A 21,472-nucleotide genomic window follows, 5' to 3' on the forward strand; every position below is an offset into this window, starting at 1 on the left:
ATGTCTCTTAATATCTATTTCGCTTTAAGCAAAAAGGTGAGGATAGAGACAGTGGTCTGAGATGACTTCTCACTGCCTGAATCCTGCTTCCTGCTGTCACAGTCCACAGGCCTGCTGACTTCTGGAGGAGTAAACAAGGGCCCCTAAAATCATCTTAATTCAGAAATCCTCAAATGTTTCTACTAAATAACAAGAGCCTCAGAATGTGGGTTTGTAACCCTAGAGGTCTGAGAGCATAGTCCAAAGCAAAATGAGAAAAACTAATCTCAAACCTCTCGTTTTATTTTTTTAAGTTTTGTCTTCTACTCTACAATACAGCAGTTTTTTTAAACTAAAAAAGTGTTTTCTTCACCATTTACACCTCATTTAGAGTTGTCACTCCAGAAGGATGTGCCGTGAGTGCACCAGAGCCTCATATAGTCCCTGTCTCATACCAGTCGCCTCAGAGTGCACATGTGCCCCAGCTAAAAGAGCACAGATGGGGGCACTAAGACACAGAGAGAATAACTTGCCCGAGGTCATACAACGGTGAGAGAGCCTGGGTACTTCTGTCCTCCCCACTAGTCTCATAGACTTTATTCAAGGAAGGGTAGATGTGGGGGTTAGGGAGAGAGGACCAAGACACACGGGGTTTCATCCTGACTCAACCAATAGCTCACTGTGTGACCTTGGACAAGTCATTCCCCTTTTGGGTCTCAGCTTCCCCGCTTGTTTAACAAAGGAGTTAAGCTAGATGATCTCTAAGGGCCCTTGCCCCTCTGACATTCTGTACTCTGTTAATCTAAATGACTTTGTGCCTCACCCCTCTGGGGACTGAAGGGGAGTCAGGGAGTGAGCAGACTGCAGGAATATTGCTTCAGTGATACACAGTGATGGCTGGCCAGAGCCATGAACTCTCCTCTCCTTCCCTCTCTACCTCACCCCACCCCACCCAACTCCACCACACCCCATCCCAGCTGGAGGCTCCTCTATCTGCAGAAGACATGGGCCCAGGCTTCCATATGTACCTACCTGGGCATACAGATTCTGCTGGGGGTAGGCACTTCTGATTGGATACATGGCCGTCTGATAGGGGTTGGGTGATGGGGAGTAAGGGGGTGGAGCAGTATTACTCTGGGTCGGTGGGACCTTGTATGGTGTCCCCGCAGTATATCCTGTGCCAAGGCAATAAGAGAGACTTCCAGTTAGCTGGCAGAAAAGCACTGATAGAAGGCAGAAGGTCCCAGTCACGACTCCCTAGACAAGGATGGGCTAAATCCAGGCTGGAAACACAGATGAGAACAGACACAGACAGGGCCCCACCCAGAGAGCCCTGGTCCCGGAGGCATCTCCCTCAGTCCTGGTACACAGGGCTGCATGTATAATTCTGGGCATCTTTTGTTTCTCTGGGTCTCAGGGCTCTCATCTATGAAATAAGAGGCTGGAACTGGATGGTCTCTTAAGGGACCTTCTCACCTCCGAAAACCTGGGATTCTGAAGCTGTCTGTGTTGAGACAAGCAGATGCACATGGATGGATATCCCTCAACGAACAACAAATTTTTTTTTTCTTTTTTAGAGATAGGGTGTCACTCTGTCACCCAGGTTAGAGTGCAGTGGAGTGACTGTAGCTTAAAGTCCTGGGCTCATATGATCCTCCCACCTCCGGCCTCCCAAGTAACTGGGACTACAGACATGTGCTACCACACCCAGCTCATTTTTAATTGTTTTGTAGAGATGGGATCTTGCTATGTTGTCCAGGCTGACACTCACTCTTTATTGCTACTATCTATCTTCTTGCTTTTCTGCTTCTCGATTAAACATCCCAGGGTATCTTCTGCTGCCATTTCTCTTTTTCTCCGTCTTGCTACTCTTATTCTATTTCTTTTTCTCCTATATCTCTCTCCCCTTCTAGACTTCTCTCCACCATATTCTCCTCCTCCTCCCCAAGTTTGAAGGTGAAAACCCGATATAAAACACTATTCAGAAATCCTCATCTTCTGGGATATTGAAATTTTTGCTCTACAGAGCTGGCTTTTCCTCTGCTGGGGCCTGAGGCAGGGCCACCTCTGCTTAAAAAGCCTAAAGTCAGGGATCACAAAGATTCACATCACCCTGGAACCCAGGCCATGTCTGTGCCTCAGCAGGATGGACAAAAGCTGGGCCTGAGAAGTCAGGCTCACAACTGGCCATGCAAACAAACTGTACTCCCTTTGAATCCTCTGGAAAAGAGAGGCAGATCCTATGTTCACAGGAAAAACTTGAAACATGATTCACTCAGGAATAAGACTGTCTACTTACAGAATCACAAAATGGAATCATTCTACCAAACATAAGTGATCAAGTGACCCCAATCCTCTCACTTTATACAAGGAGATCCTAGGACTCAGAAAGCAAAAGCCTATTTAGGAACCTCTAAAGACTCTGAGCTCTTTTAAGGTGAAGGGACAAGTGCCAGGGGACCTAGGCTTTGAAGGTCCTCCTGGTGGGAAGGTGCTGGGGTGGCTTCTTCCCTGTGGTCCCGTCCTGTATGGGTCTGGCTGACATCACTGAAAGGCTTCAGCTTTTTCACTCAGAAGATGCTTACCAAGGACCCTTTCAGCTCCAAGGTGCTGTTTCTGCAAGAAGGGCCAGGGGGGCAGAATAGAGAGGGTGCTTTATTACAAGCAAAGAGATCTAGCCTTCAGTCCTACCTTTCCCCCTAATTTGGGGCGACATTGCCAAGTCTCTGGGCCTTAGTTTTTCACTTTGTAAAATCAGGAGGCTAAGAATGAAGATCTCTTCCTAAACTAAAATTCCATGGTTCTAAAGAAGCTGGGTCTCCTCTACCCTAACCGCAAGTAAAAGTGAGCTACCACATGTCACAGATCTCTCTCAGTCTACATCACAGCTTTGGCTTGGCACCCTGCTCCTGGTGACTCAGGATAGGAGAGCTGCTGTTCCACTGCCACAAAAGATGTCTTGTCCTCTCCCCTGGAATCATGTCATTTATTTTTCCACCTGCAGATCCTTAGTTTGTTCCATGAAAAATACTAGTTTTGTGGTCAATTATACTTGAGAAATAAGTAGTAACGAGGATGGAGTGGAAAGGACATGTTAAAGAGAAGGTAACATTGATAACAAGTAGAAACTAACTGGAAGTGGGAATGTGAGTCAGTTGAGGGAGACGTCTAGAGAAGATTCCTCAAAGTTTCTAGATTGTGGAGCTAATCATGAGATGAGAAGCAGATGCTGGAGGGGAAGACAGGAAGTCTAGCCTTGTAGACATCTAGAAGGGTGCTACGCCTTGGAGACACAGTTTACTTATTTATAAAACCAAAGGGGTTTTATAGATAAACCAAAGATGGACATGTCCTAAATGTTCACTATAGACTATCAATTCCAAGGGATCTTACTAACTGTTTTGCCAAAGAAAAGAAAAGAGTTTTATAGTTCCATAAGTTTGTGAAGTAGCAATGTAAAATAGAAATAGGTTTGACTTTTTTTATACCATGATGCTGAGAAGTTGAGTTTTTCTAAGGGGTTTTCCAGTGAATTTGGAATTTGCTAGACAAATTCAAAAAGAGCTGTAACACTGACCCTGAGAAGTTTTTTAAATGATAGGGTGAACTGCAAATCTCTAAGATAGGGATATATAGGAGACTATTTCCCAAATTCATTTTACCACAGAATCTTTTATTCAAACTATTAACATTCAGGACAGGCAAACTCTAGCCATGGCTTTTTGTAACTGCAGCTTGTTTTGGTAAATAAAATTTTATTGTAACACAGCCATGCTCATTCATTTATATATTAACTACAGCTACTTTCTTGATACAATGATAGTTTTCTTTTTTTTTTTTCTTTTTTTTTTTGAGACAGAGTCTTACTCTGGTGCCCAGGCCAAAGTGCTGTGGCATCAGCCTCGCTCACAGCAACCTCAGACTCCTGGGCTCAAGCAATCCTGCTGCCTCAGCCTCCCGAGTAACTGAGACTACAGGTACATGCCACCATGTCCAGCTAATTTTTTCTATATATTTTTAGTTGTCCAGCTAATTTCTGTCTATTTTTTAGTAGAGACAGGGTCTTGCTCTTGCTCAGGCTGGTCTCGAACTCCTGAGCTCAAACAATCCGCCTGCCTCGGCCTCCCAGAGTGCTAGGATTACAGGCGTGAGCCACTGCGCCCAGCCCAATGATAGTTTTGACAGAGATCATTATGGCCTGAAAAGCCTAAAATATAATATTTATCATCTGGCCTTTTGCAGGAAAATTTGCCGACCCCTGATGTAAAGGAATAAATGAGGTGTAGAGAGTCCTGCCAGAGTAGGGAGCATCTCTTTTCTATGCAGGAGAGCAAGACACTGCTGAATCAGAAGATGCCTGTCTCTGAAAGCGCTACAGCACAGAGCAGTGGTCACGAGCAGTCTGGAGACAGACTGACTGCCTGGGTCCAGCCCCACCTGCTATTTAATAACTGTAGAATATATCAGTCTCCTCATCTGTAAAATGGGGATAGTATGAGTACCTGCTCCATGAGGTTCCTGCGATAAATACATTAACTAATAAACACTTAGAACAGTGTCTGACATAAGTACTTTATAAAGATTAGCTATTATTATTTTCTCTCTCTCACTGTATAGAAAGATGGTAAGCTTCCTGCCCTAGGAGTATGCAAGCAGACTGGTCTGAAAGACTACAAGAGATAGAAAGTTAAACTATGACTCCTATAGTCTTGTTCCAACTTAGAATACAGATTCTAGGATTCTAAGATGCCAAAATTTTATGGCTTAAAATGCCATGATTTTATGATTCTTTAAAATTAACAAGCCAATGATGTTGACGACTTTCCTTTATGCTCCTGGAGAATGTGCTCTGGAATGTTTATCTCCCCCGGGGAAACTGCACTACCCCCTCTCTGCCACAAGGACAACCATTTACAAAGTGTTGAGACTATCTCTCTGAGGAAAATCAAAAGGCTCCAAGAAACTGCAATAGAATTTGGTTTCCATATCTAAGAATAACCTTGGTCTGAGAATGTTTCCCTTTTTTCATGTTATGAAATGAGACACACACATATACTCAGAATACAAATCAGTAGCCAAAACAGCCTTCGCAGCCAAAGAGATGATGCTGCAGAAGAAGGCCTTGCTTTTCTGTCCAGACAGTGTGCAATGGGAGAAGCAGAACTGCAGAGCTAGGAGAGATCTTAGAGATCATTAAGACCAACGTAAACATTTCACAGGTGAGATAACCAATAGACGCTGAAAGAAAGACTGCTTGTGGGGACCCAGGACTCAGTGCTACTTCCTCTAGCCACAGTGGCCTCAAGGTTACCATCTATGTCAGGAGGATCTTACATGAGGCTGCAGAAGCTGCCCCAGGACCCTCATTCTGGGCTCTGTCAGTGAGTCAGGGCAATTCCTCTGTCAGGGAATATCCTCATTTGGACTGGATAATCAGAGCGCCTTTCTAGTGTTGACATTCCGAGTCTCTGAGTATTTCAAAAGGCTTTTATGAGAAAATCACTATAGAGAACTTTGCACAGCTGACTGGTGATCCTGTTGATACGCTTAAGGAACACTGAAAATTCCCCTGGAGCTATATAGCCTGGGTTATCTTGGGTAACACAAAAATCTTATGCATCTAGACTTTATGCATCTAAATAAAAGAAGCTGTTAGGCTTGTTGCAAAAAATCTCATGGATTTTACCCAAATGAACTTAGACTCAATTCACTCATTGGAGGCCTAGCTATGCTGAAAGGAATTCTAAGTCTGAAGGTCACAGAATTAGGACTTTGGAATATTATGCCTTAAGGATAGCAGAGGCTTACATTCAACCTTCTCCCTTTCAGAGGAAGAACCTGGAGCCCAGACCAGCAATTTCTCAAAATTGCGCAGCACATCAGTGCAGAGCTGAGCCCAGAATTCAGGGCTCACCATGTCCTAGACAGAGCTCTTGCTGAGTTAAAGGTCTCTGTAGTCCAATCTTGGGCATTTGATATACTGGCCTTTGTGTCCCCATTTCACAAAAGGCAATATCATGAGAGAAAAAGGAATTTAATCACTAGAAGTCCCAGCTCTGCCTTATAAAAGAGGCTTTGTTTATGACGTCCTGTTCTTTCTCTCAGGTTCCTAACCATAATTTTAGGCTGCATCAAACAGGATAATAAAGAGAGTATGTACATTAGCAAGATAAAACCTTTTCAGTCTCCTCTTCAATCCTTCTTCACTGTTATAAATCTTTTTCAGTTGTAGAGCCCCTACCACCTCCAAAGGCATTGATCTCACATCACAGATGCCTTTTAGACTAATCGGTTTATTGATCATCAGATTTATATGTCTGGACAAAACAAAGCTCTATGTCTGAATCTTGCCTTGACCCCTAAGTCTCCTTGTTGGTAGCTGAACAAGAGGATGATGAATAAGTAGGAGAAAGACCTAATTACAAACAGGCTTAGCAAGTGTTGGTGAAATTGAACTGAAATTGTCAAAGTGCCTTGAATTTTCTGTAGCACTAGAAGCCACAAAATCTGAATGCTGGGAGGGACCTTGTGAGTGTGGGCTGGTCAGTCAATCCCAACTCTATTAAAAAAAAATTGCACAGGTTTATACAATACTTAATTAGAAGAGAGGGGTACATTTTGGTCCTTTACAGGGACTATAACAGCCTGTCTGGAAGGGGACAATGGGATATGGCTACTGCACATTTAATGGGCTTTCAGGAAGATTTCAACGTAGTAGAAGGTAAGGCCTTTTTATACTCAGACTTTCTAACTGCAGAAAGGATTGCCTCTGGAGGCAATGAGTATCCTATCCTTGCAGATGAGCAAAGGCTCGTTGGCCAGCTACTGGTAAGGGCAGCTAGAGAGGAGATCTCTGTTAGGGTGCAGGATGCTGAGTTCATGTCACCAAGGTGAGAGAATGAGGAGTTTAATAGCTACAGAGAACCTAAAGATGACCTAGTTCCCTTATTTTACAGTTGAAAAAACCAAGGTCCAAAGCATGGACATGGACAAGGTTACATAGAACCAAGTCTACAATCCAACTCTTTGAGTTTCCCTCGAGGCCTCTTTCTGCTACAGTACAGTAGGTGTGTCTATATGTACCTACGTCCATACATGTAGATGTCAGAGAGAATATGTATATGCCCACTTATATATATAATCTTACATATGTTCATCGATTCTACTTGAGGTATCTGTAAAAACTCCTTATGGCTGACATCCCTCTCTTAAAAGAGTAAAATCAATCTCATGAAAAAAGTCAGTAATGGAATCCTAACCTGAGTGATATCTTCTTCTAGTTGTGCTGCTCACTGGTTGGGTGGCATTGGGCATGTACCTTCCTGAGCCTCATCTTTCAAACTGGGATGAAAATTCACCCAAATAACTTAATAGGAGAGCAGTATAGATTAAATGAGAGGGAGATCATGAAAGCAAATTCTCCAAAAGGTCAGTTACATTGTATAAACATTAAGCTAATGTTGACATCTAGAGGCAATGAAAACTAAGGAGAAAATGACAATGAATGTCTTAAGGAAAAGAAAAAAAAATACAATGAATTCTTCTAATCTATTTAGTAGATTAATAACTCATGAAACCACAGACTATCAGGCCTCATCTGGAACATCTCTCTGAGGGCTTGTCCAGCCCCTGCTGGCACAACTTAAGATATTAGCACCCACCACATCCAAAGTCAGTCATTCCTCTACTGGATAGCTCCGACAAGACACAAAGTTCTTAATATGAGTCAAAATGCCACTCAGTAATTTCCAAACATTGGTCCTCATTTCCCAGTGGAACCATTTTGTGCTAAAAATCAGATGTGAAGGTGATAGCATCAGTTACCCCACTGAACTTCAAGATGAATGTGACCAGCTGGCTTCTGGCCTCCCTGAGGACTCCTCGTATGTACCTTGCTCCCACAGTGTAGCTTCCGCTAGGCAGTGTTTCTCATGCAGGGGGCAAATTTGTCCCCCAGGGGACGTTCAGCAATGTTTAGAGACACTCTAGGTTGTCATAGTAAGGCTGTGCTAGTGGTATCTAGTAGAGGTCAGGGATACTGTTAAGCATCCTACAATGCACAGGACAGCTCCCCAGAACAGAATTATCTGGCCCAGATATCAACGGTGCTGAGGTTAAGAAACCCTGTGCTAGGGGAGGAGCCTTCTCTGTCCAAAGACCCACAGGCCTTCAAAATGTGCTCCTCTGTCCTTTCCCCCAAATGTAGTCTTTCCTTAATCAAACTTGCTGACCAGGTGACTACTTCCTTCTCCCTCCCTCACTGCTTTGTATCCCCTCAAAACTGGGTGCATGATCAGAAAGGATGACCTTTCCTCAATGAGGAGGGCCAATTTTTTGCATAGGCAGGAGAACCTCTTAAAACAGTGTTTACATTACAAATATCATTTTTAAAAGTTCCCTTTCTTTGCTTCCTAAGAAACAAATCAGTCCCAACCAAGCGGAACAAGGAAAGGAGGAGACAGGCTGTATTTACTGAAAGCCGCAGAGGATGCTTGGTAAGTTCGGTTCTCGGTCCCGGTGTCCACTGGGAGGTGGAAGGTGCCTTCAGTGCCACAGGAAGACGAGTTCTGTGGCCAGGCCTGTTTCATCAGCAGAGTCGCTTAAGGGAAGACACAAGAATGGAATTAGGCAGAAATAAGAAGTGGGTACCACCAATCACAGACACAAAGCAAGGGTCTTGTGCTGGACAGAAGCATATAACCCAAGGGGCCTGTTCAGACACACAGAATGGTTCAGCCTTTCTGAGATGGGTGAGTGGGTTGGAAGGAGTGCTAATGTGTGCTTCCAAGTGATTTGAAACTAAGGAAATCTGAACTTATATGAAGAGAGTCAGGATTTTCCACCCATTACTAAAACCACAAAGACGCCCATGAATACTGCCACCTACTACTGACATTGGGGCCCAAGGCTCTGGTATATTCCTCAGCCACTTTCTCATTAACATGTAGCAACTTGGGAGCCTTTGACTGTATAGTGGGCCAGATCAACGAAGCACTCCTTATTGTCTGGAATCTCATCTGGAGATTTAATACATCTGTGTATTTAACAAGCTGCTTTCAAAAAGAGAGACCCACAAATAATCACCACATTACACGAACTTGCTGGACTGCCTTCTAAAGGGACTAAGCTATGGCCATGGTAACTTAAAAGGCACTGGGCAGAGTGGCTTTACTTAACCTACTAACCCAGTGGGGAACTCCTTGCTAACCCTTCCTGTACACTCAGCTGGGGCCAGACAGACATACCTCTTGCACACCCTGAATATCTCCTGCTGAAGTGTAACGGGGTGACCCACCTGAGATAGCTTCTAATGAATTAGAGATGATCCTTTGGGCCATTTAGAAAGTCAATGTCAATTGGGGCAGGTGTGAAATAGAGATGAGGCCCAGTTTGAAATCTGCAGAGACTTCCCAGGCTGACTCAGAGCTCAGCTTGAGAAATTTGAAGGATGAAAATTCACATGTTCTAAAGTGGGGAATGATTCAAAAACTTACCTTCATGATATCCTGAGGGGAAAAAGAGAGGAAATAAGGTTCCAAATGGGGGAAATACCTAACTTTTTAGATATTTCCCTTGTTATAATTTCAGACATTAGAGGAGAAACATTCTTTTTTCTTTGTTTTTTTTTCTTTTTTTTTGAGACAGTGTCTTGCTCTATTGCCCATGCTAGAGTGCAGTGGCATCATCATAACTCACTACAACCTTAAACTCCAGGCTCAACCGATATTCTTGCCTTAGCCTCCAAGTAGCTGGGACTACAGGCATGTACCACCATGTCTGGCTAATTTTTGTATTTTTTTGTAGAGACAGGGTCTCGCTAATGTTACTCAGGCTGTTCTCAAATTCCTAGCCTCAACCCACCCTCCTGCCTTGGTCTCCCAAAGTGCTGGGATTACAGGTATGAGCCACCATGCCCAGTCAGGAGAAATATTCTTGACCCAAATTTCTACTTATGGGAAAAAGAATGATTTTAGCAATTTTTGTTTTACACTCAAAGTCTTGGGAGTCATGGATATGGGTGTTTTTTTGTTTTGTTTATTTTTTTTGAGACAGAGTCTGGCTCTGTTGCCCTGGCTAGAGTGCGGTGGCTTCAGCCTAGCTCACAGCAACCTCAAACTCCTGGGCTCAAGCGATCCTCGTGCCTCAGCCTCCCGAGTAGCTGGGACTACAGGCATGCGCCACCATGCCCGGCTAATCTTTTCTATATATTAGTTGTCCAGATAATTTCTTTCTATTTTTAGTAGAGACGGGGGTCTCGATCTTGCTCAGGCTGGTCTCGAACTCCTGACCTTGAGCGATCCACCTGCCTCGGCCTCCCAGAGAGCTAGGATTATAGGCGTGAGCCACTGCGCCCGGCCGTATATGGGTGTTTTAAAGTATATTAGCAGGAAGTGGGGCTGCATTGTCAACAGATATACTTGAAACATTTTAACAAGGGGGCTAAGGTAAGGCAGGGTGGTAAGGGAAGAAAATATTCCTATATACACTCTAATTCCATCAGGATGAGTATATTCTATTCCCAGAGAGATACTGTAACCCCCTCTGCCCACCTGGGTAACAGATAATGCCTCTGGTTCCTTCAATCACAGAAGTACCAGGGCCAGAGAAGGTCAGAGACTCTCCTGTTTTTGCTGAACCAAGGCTAGAAGTGAGGCTGTTGTAGGCTGACTCTGCACTTGCATTAATGGCCCGCAATATATACAGCAGATGCTGAGAAATGAGAAGGAAATCATGGGCAGGAAAGTGACACTAAAAGGAAAATTCTGGCAAGTGAAATGGAGACCCAGCAGAACTCCATGTAGAGTCCAGGGCCTTTGCCAGACGTCAAGACATGGTTCTGCAGACAATGCAGTAGGAGAGGAATCCATTTTAAGCAATTGTCTTGGGTTTCTTTGGGGGTGGCAATAAGAGGCGATAAAGAATCCAATTAGTGTTGTAAAGTCTTATCAAGATGTCTCCAAATTTAGAACCAGCCACTCCACATGGCTGCAAAGCCATGGTCACCCAAAACAACTCTCTAAAAAGTAAAACACGTAGCTCTGAAAAGTGATATAGAGCAAGCCCATGCCCTCAAGACCCCATAGGAACTGCACCAGGCAGGAGGCCTGAATTTGGCTGTAGGAATTTGGAGGTTCTCTTCCATTCCAGTATTTTCCCCAGGTAGTACATCCTTTACGTTAATTTTTATCATAAGGTATGAGTCTGACATTAGCCTGAAGGACTGTGTGACAAAGGAAGTAAATCAAAATTAACTAAAGAGTGCTGAGGCCTACACTGCACTCAGCACTGAGGGGAGCACCACGGTGGACGGGAACACACATAAGGTCACGGTCACCGCACACAAGGTACTTATGGTCTAGCTGGGGATGCAACACAGCCACACGCCAACCAGGGAGTGAACAAGACAGCATGATACACAGTAAAATAATGTTCCAGGTTAACCAGGAAAGAAACAAGTGCAGCTGTGCCTTTGAGTATGTCTTTTCCAACTGATCACATGAACTACACTCTATGTTTTTCTGAACAAGAGTACTTTCTCCTGGTTTCATTATAAAGAAAACAAATTAGTATTTTCTGTACTATATTTGAATACTTAATAATTTAAACAATTGAATAAATGTGAAAACTAAAAACGAAAAACAAATATTAGCTGGCAACGTGACCTCCCCATTAGTTAGTTGTACTGTATGATCCAGCTCCTCCCTGTACAATCCTAAAGTAACCCATCATTGGTGATAGTGATTCAGAGCTCAGCTGGGGGATGAGGACAGTCTCAGCTGAAACTTTTAGAGCCATGGTGATAGATGAAGCTGCTCTGACAGGCATACCTGCTCTTCAGTGCCTGAAAGGTACTACTTCCTAGAAATGTTTTATATTTTGAACTGGGTGGTAGTTAAATGTAGGCATATACATGTGTAAAAACATTAAGTCTGCACAGTTAAGACTCGTGTACTTTATGTACTTTACTGTAAATGTTATCCCTCAATTTAAAAAACAAAAAACAAAAAAACCAGAGAAAGAGAGAACCCTTGGCAGTGAAGGGCCATGGGCCCAGTCACAGCATGCTGCCCACATCCAGGTGCTGGGTTGTTCACTTCCCCAGATACGGGGCCCTCACGCCCTCTGACACTTGAACAATCTGTTAAGCACATTTACAAGGAGGAGAGGCAGCAAGGGACCATCATCCTGAACAATGTACTGAGTCAGGACATCTGAGTTCTAGTCTGGGCTCTGCCACTTATTAGCTGTGGGACCTTGGGCAAGTCACTTAACCTTTCTAAGCTTAGTTTTTTGTCTCATAAAATGGCAAAATGATTGCTTCATAATATTGATGTGAGGGTCAAAAATAAAGTGTCATCTAGTCTTGTATCTTCTAGTTATGGTATCTAGCCACCCCTTCCATCTCCACAGCTGTGGACAGCTCGAATTTATTAATCTCTCACCTGAACTATTGCAACTGCCTCCTCACTGTTGTTTTTAAACCTGCCCCTTTCAATCTCCAAGCTGTAGTCAGAGTGATATTTCTAAGACCTAAACCTAATTGCAAAACCCTCTTTCTTAAAAACATTCCATGGCTCTCCACTGCCACAGGTTACAGTTGAGCTCCTGTGTAGCATTCAATGTGCCCATGATCTAGTCCTAATAATATCTCTAGATACTCTCTCATCGTTCTCACTCTCCAACCCACACTACAGCCACAGAGAGTGCTTATCATTCCCAGAATATGCCAAGGAACTTCACATCTCCATGTTTTTGTCCACACTGTTATCTCTTCTGGCGTGTCTCTGCCAAACTCCACCTAGCAAACATTTATTAATCCATCAATCATGGGAAGACTCTCCTCTACTATGAAGGCTTTTCTTCCCTCCCCCCCCACCGCCCGCTTAACCACAACCTCTTCATGCCTCCCATATAGTTGACAGGCCAGTCCCTGTGATTCTTAGAAGCCCCATACTTGATGTCTTATCTGTCTCCCCACTAAACTGTGAGCTCCTTGAGAATAAGGACCTTGTCTAACTGGTCTTTGTATCTTCAAAGGGCCAGCTTAGGGCCTAGCGCAGAATATTTTGTGAAGAGTGCCATCCATACTCTTTATGCATATCCATTTCATGGAAGGGTGAGGAAGCACAAGAGCTTCTTTAACTTTTTTTTTCTGTTTGAGACAGGGCCTCACGCTGTCACCCAGGCTGGAGCACAGTGGCATGATCAGGGCTCACTGATCACTTGAGCCTCGAACTCCTGGGCTGATCCTCTCACCTCAGCCTCCCAAGTAGCTAGGACTACAGGCATGTGCCACTGTGCCTAGCTAATTTTTTAAAAAAGTTTTTTGTAGAGATGGGGTCTCACTATGTTGCCCAGGCTGGTCTCAAATTCCTGGGCACAAGCGATGGCCTCCCAAAGGCCATGACCTCCCAAAGTGCTAGGATTACAGATTTGAGCTACCACACCTGATCAGCTTCTCTAACTTTCTATGGAGGCTTCTGTTCATATATCCTGAGGCAAATGCAAAATGATCCCCCCCAAATGATATGAGAAATAGGTCTGTGACTAGCAAAAGTAAAATAATAAAATTATAAGAGGACAGTGTGTTAGCATTTAAAGGGACCTCAGAGATCATGTGGAATAAAACATTCTATCTATAGCCTGGAGATGTTAGCAAATTGCCCAAGATCACGCAGCCCACAGCAGTGGCAAGGAGAAATTTCACAGCTCATCTCCTGAAAGATGCGCCACACACAAATTCAATTTCTAGCATCCAAATAATTCAAGATTAAAAGTTGAGAACGTGTGCAGAGATTTTCAAAAAACATTGTCCTGAGCAGCCCAGGTGTGAGTGTGGTAAAGTGGCAAGTCCCTTCATGGTCCCTTCCTGTCTATGACAAAAAGGACCTAGTCAAGTTACACTGCTGGGACCCTCACAGGTGCCCAGAAGTTCCCGTGGTGCCTTGGGCCTGGAGTCCACACTGCCCAGAGAACCCAGCTCTGGTCCCTCATTCATTAGTACATTTGGCCCCCACCTCTCACCATCTAGGAAAATGCCCCCAAAATGAGCCCAGAGCTCAAGATCTGGGCTAAGAGAACAGATTGTACCTAAAGTCAACCAGGTCTTCAAACATGTCAGACTGCTGATGGAGATGCAAAACCTGATCCTGGGGCAGACTAGGTTTTTGGGTTCTAATAGGCATAAGCCAGGTAACTCCTTCACAGAGACTACCACAAAGCCAACAAAGGAGCCACATACAGGCCCTGGAATTTTTGTTCATTTGTTTGTTTGAATTCTGCAGCCAGGTTAGGGTGAGAGACGCCTTTTAGTGCCATGATCCTTCATTGCTGCCCTAGGGGATGGACGGTTCATGTGTGTCTCCAACCCATGATTTTGCACCATCAGACACGTTCCTGCATGCTTTAGGAACTGCTGCTGAGCCACCTGGGGGGGAGCCCAAGCCTAGGGGATGAGATTTGGGGAGGAAAGGAAAAGGGATCTACCATTGTTACAAGATAACACATTCATAGGCTGTAATACAGATGAGGAAAAATAGCTCTCCTACCATAAGCTGAATGCAGGAACTGAAACTCTGTTGGATAGAAATGTTAGTTGAAATTACCACTAAGAATTTGTGCAAAGTTGTACACATTGCAGTTACATAAACAGATTTTCCCCTGGGCTACACAAGAAACAGTGAATGCAGAGGGTATGAAGTGCCTCTACCCTGCAGAGGGTGACAGACTTGCCATCCAGGAAAGCCCATTCATTGTCAAGGGGCACCTCCCTGGATGCCATGGTGTCTTCCAAGCAGCTGGCCCAGAAGCTGCCTAGAGGTGAACAAGCCTAAGCTCTTGCTCTTTGCTTGTCACTGATACTCAGAATACATTTCAGTTCTCCTAAGAACTTCAGAGGGATTTCATACATGACAAAGACTTTATGTGTTAGAGGAAGTGAAGGCTCAGGGACAACCTCACTATCTTTGTCCTCTAAAGAGCTGTCTGTGAATCCCCAGAGAGCAAGGACCAAATGCAGAGGCACTCCATCCCTGGAGCTTTGAGGGCAGCACGGTGCTATAGAAGGAGCACAGGCTGTGGGGTCAGACAAGTTGGTTTTGAATCCCAGCTCTACTGCTTTTTAGCTGTATAACTTTGGACAATTTATTTTACCTCTCTGAGCAAACTGGAGGCAAGAAGCTCTAACTCACAAGACTAAGGTAAAAATGAATATTTGTTCCTCCAAAAGTGGAGAAATTAAAAAAACAAAACAAAACAAATGTTTGTAACATGCCTTGGGCAGGGCCTGGAACAGAGGTATTCAGAAAGCACAAATTCCTTTTTCCTGCCCTTCCCCAGGTTTGTTATATATAAAATAAAAATAATATATTTGTGCTTTATAGGGCTGCTATGAAATCAAATGGTAATCAAGTCAGATTACCATTAATAGGACAAACTCTTTGGTCTCCAGATTCTGAAAACGAAGTCTTGGCTGGCCCCTGATTCCTGTGGGGCCAAATTATTCTTACATTAACATCCTTGAAATCATTACAAGCTTGGAAAGAAGCTCCAAGTACCGTACCCACACTGCTTTCAGAACCAATGAAAGAGTGAACCGTTTCCCTGCATCCTGGACAGATGACATTTTAGGGTACATATTCAGAGCTGCTAAAAATAGCTCTCTCTGAAACAACTCCTTGATCTCCTTGAAGCAGCTGAAAGAAATTTAAACCTGAGAGCCTGGCTCCTTTGCAGACACCTCTATGCATCACGAATGGCTGGCAGTGACAGGAAGCAGAGAGTAACCTGCACTGTCCTCTCTGACCTTGAGCCAGCTCCTCCATGGCAGGAAGTCCCCCACTGCAGTCAGGAAATTGGCATTGTGAATGCAGAGATGAGCATTCCAAAATATGAAACAGACCCAGTTGTGTGTGTGTGTGTGTGTGTGTGTGTGTGTGTGTAATTCAAAAGAGAAAGGGATCTTCCCAAGGTCACACCAAGATTAGAAAAAGAGTTAGTGCTACAACCCAGGTCTTCCAAGTCCCAGTTTGGGGCTTTCTAATACAATGTGCTAATGCTGCCCTCTCTTGAAGATTTTGTGGGTTTCTGAGAAAATGGTTTTGGTGACTTTAGTCATAGCTTAGAAATATGGTGACCTTTAAAAACACAAAATAGGGAAAAATTAGGTGAGATGCGGGCTTTTTTTGTTTTAAAATTAAAACTTAATACTCTATACATGCCAGGAGATTTCCAAACTCTCAATTTTTTTCAGTTTCAGACACTTCCTGTCTATACTCTCTGGCCTGGCTGCTCTAGTGTAGAACTTCAATTTCTTTCTTTCTTTCTTTCTTTTTTTGCCTTGAGACAGGATCTCACTCTGTTACCCTGGCTAAAGTGCAGTGGCATCATCATAGCTCAGTGCAACGTCAAACTCCTGGGCTCCTGCCTCAGCCTCCTGAGTAGCTGGCACTACAGGCATGTGCTGCCACACCCAGCTAATTTTATTTCTTGTAGATACAGGGTCTCATTATGTGGCCCAGGCTGGTCTTAAACTTCTGGCCTCAAGCAATCCTCCCATCTCAGCCTCCCAAAGTGCTAGGATTACAGATGTGAACCACTGCACCCAGCCCCTAACACTTCAATTTCTCTCTGGCCCACTGCCTCAATGACAATGTAGTTATTCAGGCTTACGTGGGTGTGGTGGCAGGATGCCAGGGCTTGGATCTTTGGGCTAGTTACCTGACTTCTCTAAGTTTTAGTTATCCCATTTGGAAAATGGGAATAACAACAATACTGACTTCAAAGATTTGTTGTGATGTAAAACAAGTTAATATGCATAAAGAACTTAAACTAGTTCCTGGCACATAGGAACCATTTGATAAATAGTGGCTATTTATTCCATCCTTCCACTTTCTTCTGAAACTGATCCTAAAACAATCCCACAATCTGTCACCAGAAGTGAACATTATGAGAAAATAGCCCAGTGCTGGGGATGAGAGTTTGGACAAATTCACGGCCTCCACCATTCAGCCAGGCCTGCTGTGTTATCTTTTGGAAGTTTCTTGGCTCCCACTCCTTCCTGTGAGGCTCTCACATCCAAACCTCTCTCCTTAAGAACTCTCCCTCTATCCCTAGCTCCCCTCTATCTCAGCAAATCAAGGTCATTACACAAGAACTCTCCACTTTCCACTGGGCGATTTATTCTAAGCACATCCACCCGTGATCTTTGCTGTTCAGAGCTGCCCTCCCATGAGAGGCACCCGCCTCCACCTGCCACTCAACTCCCCAAACAAAGGAGAGAACTGAGCTCTGGATTTCCCACTCCCACAGCAGCCTCTGCGAAGGCCTAGCTCTGTCTGGCACCGCTTCTCTTGCATCTCCGACTTGTCCTTTCCACTTGCTCCTTCCCATCAGTATTTATTTATTTAATCATATTCGTACCTGAAAAAACCCTCCTTCAACCCCACATTCCCTTCTAGTCAATGTCTTTTTGTTTTTCTTTCCCTGGTAGCCAAGCTTCTAGTAAGAGTAGGCTTTATCTGCTAGATCTACTTCTTCACCCAGATTCACTGCACTCTGGTTTCTAGCCTCCCACCTCGCTGACACTGCTTCCAGTGAGGTCACTGATGGCCTCCCCACTGTAAAGACAATGATCTTCTCTCCTGATCTTACCCAACCTTCTGCAGCAACTCACCTCATTTTGTTTTAAACTAGACAGTTTATAAAGCCGATTCCCAGATCTCACAGCACTTGGATTTAAATCATTTATATATTAGATATATGTGATAATCAAAGTCATAGTTTTTAAGATAGAATTTATCAAATTTGATTAAGTATTTTATCAGAGAGAATTTCTGTAGCTTTTATTGCTTCTGCCTCCTATTACAGATTTTTGGGGAAATATTATATATCTTATTGACTAAAAGTGAATATAAAATCAATGCTGAGATACCATTATAGCTTTTTGCCCACGTGTCAATGCTCTCCTCATAAGATCTCCCAGGGCAGCTATTACAGCTTCCTCAAATTTGAATAACCTGCATTGTCTTCCAGAGTGTCTCAGGCCTAACAGGGCCAAACTAAATCTCTGTGGAATGACACCTCTATGTAAGCACTTTAAGGCTTAACATCACTTATTTGCATAAAATTTTTTGTTTGCCCAAAAAAGAGGGGCTGTCTGATAACTTCACGGTGTGGGTGTGGGTGTGTGTGTGTGTGTGTGTGTGTGTGTGTGTGTATAATATGATTATGATATGATTCCTACCATAGAGATGGAGCAGTTGAGGTTCAGAGAGGTCAGGTGACTTTAAGCTTGCTAATATAGAAGTCACAGAGTCAGGACTCAAATCTAGGTCTTCAGACATAGCCCCTGTTCTTTTCTCCTTTAAATGTCCCAGAAGAAAGGGAATGACAATAGAATTAAGTACTGGAACGGCACAGAAAAGCATGGCACTGAGAGAAGGAGATCTGCCAAGGGTTCTAGTCCATATGCTATTGCTCATTCACTAGGTAACTTGGGAGAAAACATGCTTCTCTCTGGATCTCCCTTGTCAAGAGAAGAGAATGAAATGGAGGCTCTCTGGGGTCTTTTGAAGCTTTCTAATTCTATTAACATAATAATAATTGCTAAGCAAGAAAATGGGGATATTATCATGACAATGAAGGCCTTTCCAAATCTGGCTGTTGCAGATTCATCTAGCTCCCCACAGTCTATGCTTCAACCATTCCCCTACTTGTAAGTTCCGTTCTCATATCTCCATGCCTCTGCCCAGGCTCTGCTCTGCCTAGAATGCCCACTATTCCTTTGTGTGCTTAAAAGAACACCTCCTACTTCTCCCTCAAGTCTCTACTGCTACCTCCTCTGTGAAGCCTCCCCTACACTTTCATCCCCAGGCACACTGTTGTTCCTCCTCTCTTCTTATATTTATTCCTATTACGACACTTATCACACTGTACTACAATGGGTTTGTTTATATGCCAGGCTCCCAAATGGACTATAAGCTACTTCAGGCAAAGATGCATCTTTTAATTTTTCTATCCCAGTATGGAGAACATTCAACAAATAAATACTTGTTGAGTAAATGAAGAAGAATTTACATAAAACCATCCACAATCCTGAGGTAGGCAGTTACATCTGAAACTCAGTGAGCTGATGTAACTTGCCGTAGGCCTTACAACTAGTGAGTTAGGTAATCAGGATTCAAACCCAGGACTTACTGACCACAGAGCCTATACTTTTCCTTTCTGCTCTGGAGTGTTAAAGCACCGGCTGAGCATGAGGGTTAAGATCAGAGGTAAGACCTCTGCAATGCTCCTGGCCCAAAATAGAACAAACCTTTTCAACATTTTCAAACCCATTTCAACCTCTATCCAAGAAGTGTTGGGACTTTATTATTTTGAAAAACAAGTAGCTTATCTCAGCTTGAAAACCAGGTCTTTACCCTCTGGTGGCAAGTCTCTCACTCTCTTCCAAATCCACACCCCAGAAGTCTGTTTGTGTGTGTGTGTGTGTGTGTGTGTGTGTGTGTGTGTGAGTGAGCGAGCAGCCTCAGGGGAAACTCAACAAAGAATGGATTTGGACATTGCTTGGGAGAGCAGAGAAGGTTCTATGAGGAGAATGCTGTGTCTCAAACATTCCAGCATAGGAGAGATGGGCCAACCTTAAGTCCCAAGGATAATGGAAGAGATTCTACTCCCACCCCGACCCTGAGGCTGATCTGCTCCAGTTCCCAGAGGGGACTCCCAGGAGAATCAAGCCTGGAAAGGCTTAGCCCAGAGCAATTAAGGATAGGAAAACACTAGTAGGTGGGTTTGTTTTTCCAAATAGACCTCCACCTCCCACCCCATTCATCATTGCTGTCCCCACTTACTCCTTACCTGGAGCATAACTGGGGCTATTGGTGGGGTACAGGCTGGGATTGTAGGCAGGGGCTGCTGCCGGGTAGGCTGTGGGGTAACCTACAGAGAGACAAGAAAAAGCCTCATTTAGTTGGGCAAGAAAAACAGCAAATTTCTGAGGAAATAGAATCCAATTCCCAGGATTCAGTCTTCAGTCTCTTCATGGGCTATTTTAGACAGTACATGTGACCAGTTTTCAGCCTCTGAAAAGTTACCGATATCACAATTCCAATATATGCATATTTTAGGTCTATTTTTTAAAAGCAATACAAGAAATATACCTATATGCTCACTATTAAAAAAAAAAAAAAGAAAAAAGGAAGCGATATAGAAGTGTTAACACTGTTTATGTGTAAGTTTACTTTCACATTCCTGCCATAATACTACTCTCCTCCCCAGAGGTAACACTATTAACAGTCTGGCATCTATCCTTCTAGACAGTTTTCTATGCATTTTTATATACATATTTAGGTGATGTGCTTATAAGTATTTAAAAACTGGCTTCAAAGGGGTGGGGGTGGGGGCTGTTTTGCAGAATTTGCCAATTGCCCTGATGTAAATACTCCTACTGTGGCCAATCTGAAGCTACCAACATTGCAGAAAGAGTAGTTGAGAAGAGATGCTCATGACCAGCTCTCGAGAGCTCACACAAGGCAGCTCCAGCTCACCTCAACATATTATATATAGTTTGGGGGGGGGGGTTTTACTGTAGTAAAGCATATGTAACATAAAATCTGCAATTTTAACCATTTTTAAATGTACATTTCAGTGACATTAATTACATTTACAATGTTGTACAACTATCATCACTATTTGTTTCTAAAACTTTTCATCACCCAAACAGAAACTCTGCAAGTTATTAACAATAACTCTTCATTCCCCAACTCCCAATGTGGTAACGTCTAATCTGCTTTCTGTCTCTATGAATTTGCCTATTTTAGATATTTTATGTAAGTAGAATCATACACTATTTGCCCTTTTTTGTCTGGCTTCTTTCTCTTAGCATACTGTTCATCCATGTTGTAGCATGTATCTGAATTTCATTCCTTTTTATGGCTGAAAAATATTCTATTTTATGTATATACCACATTTTGTTTATCCATTTCTGTTGATGGATACCTGGGTTATTTTGTTATGTTAATAATGCTGCAAAGAATAATGACATACAAGTATCTCTTTGAGTCCCTGTTTTCAGTTCTTTGGGATCTATATCGAGTAGAAGAATTTTTGGTAGTTCCATGGTTTTTAGCCTTTTTTTTTTAAGAAATGGGGGTCTCACTATGTTACCCAGGCTGGACTTACACTCCCACCTCAGCATCCTGAATAGCTAGGACTACAGGTATGCACCTGGACACCTGGCTCCCATGTTTAGCTTTTTAAGGAACTAAACTGTTTTTCACAATGGCTGTAATATTTTACATTACCACCAGCAATGTATGATGGTTCAAATTTCTCCAGATCCTCAACAACACTTGTTATTTTCTGTTTTTTTAATTACAGTTATCCTCTATAGTAGGTGTAAAGTAGGATTCAGTGTGGTTTTGACTTGCATTTCCCTAATGACTAATGGTGTTAAGCATCTTTTTCATGTGCTTACTGACCATTTGTGTATCTT

General features: G+C 43.3%; 1 protein-coding gene across 1 annotated transcript in view; it reads right to left on the reverse strand.

Moving 5' to 3' along the window:
- The window catches only part of FAM168A (family with sequence similarity 168, member A), a 182,608-nt gene that overhangs the window by 9,232 nt on the left and 151,904 nt on the right, over window positions 1–21,472 (reverse strand). Inside the window, exons 4-6 of the mRNA XM_012645746.1 lie at window positions 19,837–19,917; window positions 8,453–8,578; window positions 1,012–1,154 (exon numbers count right to left, since the gene is read on the reverse strand). Of these exons, the coding sequence (XP_012501200.1) occupies window positions 1,012–1,154; window positions 8,453–8,578; window positions 19,837–19,917 (350 nt within the window). The remainder of the gene's footprint in view (window positions 1–1,011; window positions 1,155–8,452; window positions 8,579–19,836; window positions 19,918–21,472) is intronic.

This window comes from Propithecus coquereli, unplaced genomic scaffold (genome assembly GCF_000956105.1).
Source record: "Propithecus coquereli isolate 6110/MARCELLA unplaced genomic scaffold, Pcoq_1.0 Scaffold235, whole genome shotgun sequence".
In the NCBI taxonomy this organism is placed as follows: domain Eukaryota; kingdom Metazoa; phylum Chordata; class Mammalia; order Primates; family Indriidae; genus Propithecus; species Propithecus coquereli.